The 7,528-nt window shown below is 43.3% G+C and overlaps 1 protein-coding gene across 1 annotated transcript; it reads left to right on the top strand.

Moving 5' to 3' along the window:
• Positions 1-5,789: 5,789 nt before the first annotated feature.
• LOC101603652 (putative protein FAM90A23P) lies at positions 5,790-7,106 on the top strand. The gene has a single exon (XM_004670451.2). It carries the CDS (start codon positions 5,790-5,792, stop codon positions 7,104-7,106), a length of 1,317 nt encoding a protein of 438 aa, XP_004670508.2.
• The last annotated feature ends 422 nt before the right edge of the window (positions 7,107-7,528 follow it).

Below are 7,528 nucleotides of genomic sequence, written 5' to 3'. Positions count from 1 at the left end.
GTTTCTTCTGTCTTGTCCTCCAGTTCTGAGGTTCTGTCCTCCACATGACTGACTGTGTTCTTAAGAGCTTCTATAGAGGTTTGGACTTGTTTAATTTGACTCGTATTTTCTATTATTGCCTTTTTATGTATAGTATTTCTTCTTCTGTTGAATTCCCTTTTCATATCATTTTCTGATTTTCTTAAAGCTTCTTGGGGTTCATCCTTGAATTTATTTATATATTTATTGAGTTTAGCCAGATGGTTATTGAGGTCCTCTTTTTTTTTTTTTTTTTTTTTTTTTTGTTCACCTTTAGATCACTTAACTGTCTTTGTAAAATTTCCTGGATTCTTTTTTTCTATTAGGTCTTATCTAGTAAGGACAACATTCATACAATTGTTGGACCCCTGTTGATTTTCTACAAGTTCTACTAATTGCTTGGCCAGGGTCACATTGCTTTTATCTCCATTTTGGGGTTCTGAGCCTGTTGTCTTTTCTATATTTTGATTAGAGACTTCCATTGTGGAACTAGGCAACCTTGTTGGATTTACTTTCATTTGATTTTTCATTTTATTCCTTTTGTGCTGTGGTCTGCCCATCATAGTGTGGGAATTTTATTTAATTCAGGAGGAAGTAAAGTGTCTTCAGTCAGTTATTATTTACTTTTATGTTTGACTAGATTAGGCTTTTGATGGCAAGGGGGCCTGTCTGCTCAGGTGGGAAGAGTCTGTTCATCTCTGGTAGGGATCTGAGGACCTGATGGAGGGGATCATTGTTTGGTGGGTAGGGGTAATGGATTGTGTGGTCAGCTGGCCCGATGGGGCAGGAGGAGGGAGGAATGGGACAACATGGTATAGTGTTGTAGTGAAGCAAGCGGGGAATGGGACTGCTGTGGAGCTGTGATGGGGCGTTTGTTCAGTTTGGATGGGATGGCATAGGCTGGTAAAGCAGTGGGCAGGAAGGATGGGGTGGTGGTCCCAGTTGTGGGAAGAGGGAGGAAGGCTGAGGGAGGGCCATAGAGAGAGAGATGGAGGGAGGGAGGAATGTGAGCCAGCTGGCCTGGGTTGGCATAGCCTGCAGGCAGTGCAGGAAAGAACCTGGCCCGTGGCACTGCAGAGCGGCAGCTGGGAAGGTGGTCCTGACTGGGATGGCATCCCAGTGGTAGGAAGAGCAAGGAAAGCCAAGGGAGGAAGGGAGGAATGCTAGCTGACTGGCCTTGGTCCAAGCAGCCTGCAGGTAGTGCAGGAGCAAACTTAGTCTGAGGCCCGGTGGCTGGCATGGCAGTTGGGGTGGCTGCTTGAGGGGTTTGGGGGACTGTTGGACTACCTGAGAGAATGAGAATCAGCAGATTCCCTACTTTGCTCCTCTGAGTCCTCCTACTGGAGGTCTGCAAGGACCTTCAGACCCTTAAGCCCCACCGATCTTGCCTTTCCTTCCTGCAAGGCGAAGTGGGCTAGGTAGACGCCATCTTGATCAGAAGTCCCAAATACTTTTTTAATAGCAGTCTATCCCCACAAAAAGATAATTTACTTTATGTTTAAATTATATGACTATGTGGTCTGTGTGAGAACAGTAAGGAAGAAAGCATATTGTTTTTGAATACATTAAAAATATAAGGTTTAAATTTTGACCTGTAAGCCTGATCCTTACCTATGACTTTTCTGTGTGGTTGGAAAAGAGATTTGGACAGCAGAGGAACAAAAAGACAATAGATTTATGACTTCTCTGTGTGGTTGGAAAAGAGATTTGGACAGCCAGAGGAGCAAAAGAATGATAGATTGAGGGCTTGGGAGCACCAGAAGAAAGAGTATTGGCACTCTTGCATGGTAACAAGTCAAGATGACCGTATTTCACCACCCTGAGGTTATAAACAGGGTCATAAAGACAGCAGCAAGCCAAATTTCCTTGTTTTGCCTCCTGTGGCCTATATCATACTTTCCATAACCTTTGTAAGGAACTATCTCTAATTTTATGTTTCCTCCAAAAGGCTGGGCCCATGTAACTGAAAATCAGTAAGATAGCTAGTCACCCCACTCTGTTCTACAGAAGGGCGTTTTCCTGGGTGTGTGTTGTTCTTGACCTATTTGAAGCCCCTTGTGGTGATAGAGAATGTAATGGTGAGTGAAAAAACAAAAGCATGTTTTTCTCAAGCTTCCAAAACAAACATGCTGCTTCTCCTGCCTCTTTTAGCTGCATTCACATGACCTCCTATAACAGCATCTGAAGGTACTCCAGACAACTAGAGTTTTTGGAGAACTTCTTTACACAAGGACTGTGTACTTGGGTTCAGATGCCTGTAAGCTTTTGCATTAGAGTGAAGAATATAAGAACCTGTGACTCAGTATTATTGCTAATTGGTGACAGTTACAATGAGGTAAAGGTTTAAAAAAAGGAATATTTCTGGCCCATAAAGAGGCAGTTCAAGAGTCTAGTTTAAATAAAATAAACATAGAAAAGGGCCAAGTAACTTTTCAATTGACCAGAATGCTACAGGATATAAACTCAGCTTAAGGCATTTGTTGTAAGAGTTTGGTACTGATTAGAAATCACATTCCTAAGTCATTAGAGAAACAATACCAGAAATCAAGGATGTTTTTCGCTTCAGAAGAACTTGAATTGCTTTTGTATTCAGCATGGCAATGTCTTTGTGCTTATAAATGAACTATCTAGGAGTTTAAGTTGAAATATTCTTGCATCTCTGGGAGATTTTTATTTTTTATTTTATTTTGGCTTGTCAAATATTGACTTGGAAAAACAATTCAAAGGTCTTATGCCAATGTGAATGTGTTTCCTGTGCCTCATCTGATCTTGTCTTTTTTTAAAAAAAATTTGTTCATTTCTTTTTTAATTTATTTGAGAGTGACAGAGAGAGAGAGAGAGAGAGAGAGAGAGAGAGAGAGAGAGAGAGGGAGGGAGGGAGGAAGGGAGGAAGGGAGGTAAGGAGGGAGAGAGAAACAGAGAAAGAGAGAGAGAGAATGAGCACACCAGGGCTTCCAGCCACTGCAAACGAACTCCAGATGCTTGTGCCCCCTTGTGCATCTGGCTAACATGGGTCTTGGGGAATAGAGCCTTGAACCAGGGTCCTTAGGCTTCACAGGCAAGTGCTTAACTGCTAAACCCTCTCTCTAGCCCTGATCTTGTCTTTAAAGAAACATATGAAAACATAAACTTATGTTTTCAAAAGTACAGATTTTGGCTGGGGAGATGGTTCAGTTGTTAAAGGCTTTTGCTTGGAAAGCCTGACCCAGTACCCACATAAAGCCAGGTGCATAGGGTGGCATTTGAGGCAGGAGGCCCCAACATGCTTGTACTCATTCTGTCTCTACCATTCTCTGTTTTTCTCTCAAATAACTTATGTATATGCTATATGTACATGCATATATAAATTTGAAGTTTCATTAGCTAGTTTGAAGATTCACTACTTTGCTCTATTTTATTAAAGAGAAACAATAGCTTTAAAAATATAAAGACTAGGGCTGGTGAGATGGCTTAGCGGTTAAGCGCTTGCCTGTGAAGCCTAAGGACCCCAGTTCGAGGCTCGATTCCCCAGGACCCATGTTAGCCAGATGCACAAGGGGGCGCATGCATCTGGAATTTGTTTGCAGTGGCTGAAGGCCCTGGCGCACCCATTCTCTCTCTCTCTCTCTCTCTCTCTCTCTCTCTATCATCTATCTATCTATCTATCTATCTATCTATCTATCTATCTATCTATCTATCTATCTATCTACCTACCTACCTATCTACCCCCCCCTCTCTCTTTCTCTCTCTGTCTGTCAGTCGTCCCCAAATAAATAAAAATTTAAAAAATACTTGCTGAAAAAATATAAAGAGTAGGCATGAAGTTATCAGGAGGCAAAGAGGTTGAAGTGTAGGAGGATTGTAAAGAGCAGGAGGCCTAAATAGTCACTACTGTAAGTAAGTGTATAACAGAAAGCAGAGCTGCTCTGAATGAAGGTGCTTCTTTGCTTCCAGAATTATTAGGCAAGGCTGTTAAGGTTAGAAGGTTAGGTCATGTGTATGAGAGAATAAATCACTTTTTAAAAGCCAAGGATGCAGATTTGTCACTGATAGGGAATAAATCATTTTTTTTTTTTTTTAGTTTTACAATAAAATACTATGTAGCTGGGAAAGTGAAAAAATTCAGAGTTAAATTGCACCCTAGACTAAATGAGTTTAACAGATATCTGCAGAATACTCCATCCAACTACAAAATACATATCCTTCTCAATGTCATGTGGAACATTCTTCAGGATAGATCTGATGAAAGGCCATGTGAAATGAGTCTCCACACAGTCACAAAACATTGGAACAATTCTGAGTATCTTTTCTGACCATAAAGGATGCAACAATACTAGAAATAAATGAAAAAAATTGAAAAGAGACAAACTATACAATAGAAGGAGATATCAACTTTATTTTATTTTTATTTATTTATTTATTTGACAGGGAAAGAGAGGGAGAGGGAGAGGGAGAGAATGGACGCGCCAGGACCTCCAGCCACTGCAAATGAACTTCAGATGCTTGTGCCCCTTTGTGCATCTGGATAACATGGGTCATGGGGAATTGAACCTGGATCCTTTGGCTTTGTAGTCAAACACCTTAACCACTAAGCCATCCATCCAGCCCAGAAGGAAATATTTTAAACTATATTTCTGACAATGTATGAACTAAACAACCTCAATAATATAAAAACAAAAGCCTTATTAAATATAAGCAATAGAAGGGGCTGTGGAGATTGCGCAGTGGTTACAGGTGTTTGCTTGCAAAGTCTGATTGCCTGAGTTCATTTTCCCAGTACCCATGCCAAGTCAGATGCACCAAGTGGTGCACTGTCTGGAGTTTGTTTACAGCAGCAACAGATCTGGTGTACCCATCCTTTCTTTCTCCCTCTCTCTTCTTCCTCCTCTCTCTCTCCCTCCCTCTCTTTTTCTCTTCCTCTCTCTGCTCACAAATAAATAAAAATACTTTAAAAGATAGGCAGCAGAATTGTGTGAAGATATACAAATGACAAATAGGTACATGAAAAAAAAATGTTGAATGTCACTATTTGTCAGGGAAATGCAAATTAAAACCACAAAGGGATAGCACCTTACTGAGTGAGAATGGTGCATTAGTCAGGGTACTCTAGAAAAACAGAATCAGTAATGAGAGTGACTTACATGGTAAGGGCTGGATAATTTAACAATGACTATTTGCACATCGGAGAGGGTAAGAACCTGGTAGCTGCTCAGTCTATGGTTCTGGATGACTCAGCAGTCCTAATATGACACTGAAGGTCTGGAGGATTCAAGGAGCTGCTGTCTTTAGTCCATATCAGAAGCATGGTGAAGCTGAGTCCCAATGTCAGTGAAAGATGGAAGTAGCAGCAACAGTAGGAAAGACACTCGCCAGGTTGAAGTGAAGACAGGCAAACAACATGGCTTTCTCCTTAGCCCTCTTTATGTCTGTGCCCTCCTGAAGGTGCAGCCCACTTTGGGGAAAGGCCCTCTCTCCTCAGTTAACCCTGCTTAGAAAATCTGACACATGTAAGAAACTGAATACTATTCATCTATAAAAGACATTCAATACTGTCATTTGTGGCAGTATTTATGCTAAGTAAAATAAGCCAGGCACAGGCAGGTAAGTAACACATTTGTATCTAAAAAAATAAAAAAAAAATACTGTCACACAGCTTTTTCCACCAGCCTCCAGAAAACTGTCCTGTGTTCTATCTCTAGCATTCACTTCTCTGAGAACCCACTGAGAGATCTCAGGAAGAAAGCTGGATTTCAGCCAACCTAAAATCAAGAGCTGAAGATTGCAAGGAGGCCATGGAGAAGAGGCAGGAGGCAAGTCATTCTACCAAGATTCGGCACCACAGAGCTATGAAAGCTGTGCAGAGGAGGCAGAGGGTTCCCCGGGTGCAGAGGGTGCCCGGGCCAGAAGAGGAGGACCCTAGGATAAAGTGTAGAGACTGTGGAGCCTTTGGTCATACTGCAAGAAGCAGAAGATGTCCCATCAAGTGCTGGGAGTTGGTCCTGTCCCCACAGCCTCTTGGCCCAAATAAGGAGAACCTAGACCCATGGAAGACCCCGAGTTCTCACAATCCAGGCCTCATAGGCCATGCAGAGAGACAGAATAAACAGGAACAATGGCAAGAACATCAGCACGAAAAGACGCTCCTCGAGAAGTTTCCCAGGCAACCTCAAGGGAGGAAACAGCAAAGCCAGGTAGATGTGGCTGAAACTTGTGTCTGTGTTCCTTGTCCAAGCAGGCCAATATCCACTCACATAAACAGGAAGAGGTCTGGTCTGGACCATGTTCAAACGAGTCAGCAACCTGTTCAGAAGTCTCACCAGCATCCCATGTGTCCTGTAGTGGCTCCCATCCAAAGTCCTGACCTCACCCTTTCCTCACTTCCTGGATACAACAAAGGTCAGAACAGAACTGTCAGTGGTATCCCTAACACAGTCTTCAGGAACATTAATCACACCCCAGACTTGGAAGAACTGGTGGGTCAAGTTGGAGAGAGTCACTCTCAAGTTCCTAAGTCTTCCTCCAAAATGCATGGGATAGGCCATTCTCCATCTCCAGGCCAGTGTCCTGATAAGAGCAAACAGCCCAGCCTGCATCCTGCTGCACCGGCAAAAGGTCAGGTTGGCAAAGTCAGCTTCCGGACACCAGGCAAGAAACCTATGCAGGGCCCCATACATCATTGCCAGAACTTCCCAAAGAAACGAAAAGTCGGTTCCTTTCAAGCCCCTGAAAACAGCACTGGATGGCCTGGGTTGGAAGATATCCAGGCTCTGCCATCTCCTTTCCAATCGTCACCACAAGTGAGTAGGAAAATGCCAGACAAGGGTCCCCACCTAGACCAACAGTGGCCATGTAGCAGAGCTCATTCGGGTTCTGTGCAGCCCTGCCTTGAGACCCACCATCCTCCATCCAGCCATGTTCTAGGACAGCCCCTCAGGATGATCTTTACCAGGCTGAGGAACGACTTTTGGTGTTCCAGGCTCCTGCCAGCTTCCTCAGCCCATCCTCCTGGGAAACAAACACCTCCTGCGGAGAGCTCCCGAGTCCCAGTGAGTGTCCTCCATGAGGATCTGCAGGTGTCCTCTTTTTCGGAGGACAGTGACTGGGAATGAAACACCACAGTGAAGGGAAGACTCCGACTCTAAGCTCAGCTGACTGCGGTTGAGGGCTGTGCTGAGGAGGGAGGCAGAGGAGGCAGGCTGAGCATGCGCACTCTGATGCCTACCCACCCATGTAGCATGTGCAGTGTGCCCCACTGAATGTGGGCATCGGAAAATGACTATGAAATGTAAAGTTTATTGCAAATGGAATTTAATTACCTGTCAGGGTCTTGGCATGAAGTTAATACAAATTTGAGGTGTATATTTATTATTAAAGTGCATAGATAATTGTAGTTAACTTGCATTTGGTATCCAAATAATTGCCCTTGTGGAAACTCCTAATGATTCATGGGCCTTGTGTCCTTGAAGCACTGATTTTTATCTGAGAAGGAAGATTCTTTCTTATAGCATTGGACAGTCTTAGACAGGAGCTT

Source organism: Jaculus jaculus, chromosome 4, assembly GCF_020740685.1.
Source record: "Jaculus jaculus isolate mJacJac1 chromosome 4, mJacJac1.mat.Y.cur, whole genome shotgun sequence".
NCBI lineage: Eukaryota > Metazoa > Chordata > Mammalia > Rodentia > Dipodidae > Jaculus > Jaculus jaculus.
Note: the sequence above shows the minus strand (reverse complement) of the source record. Positions and strands in the feature narration are given on the sequence as shown.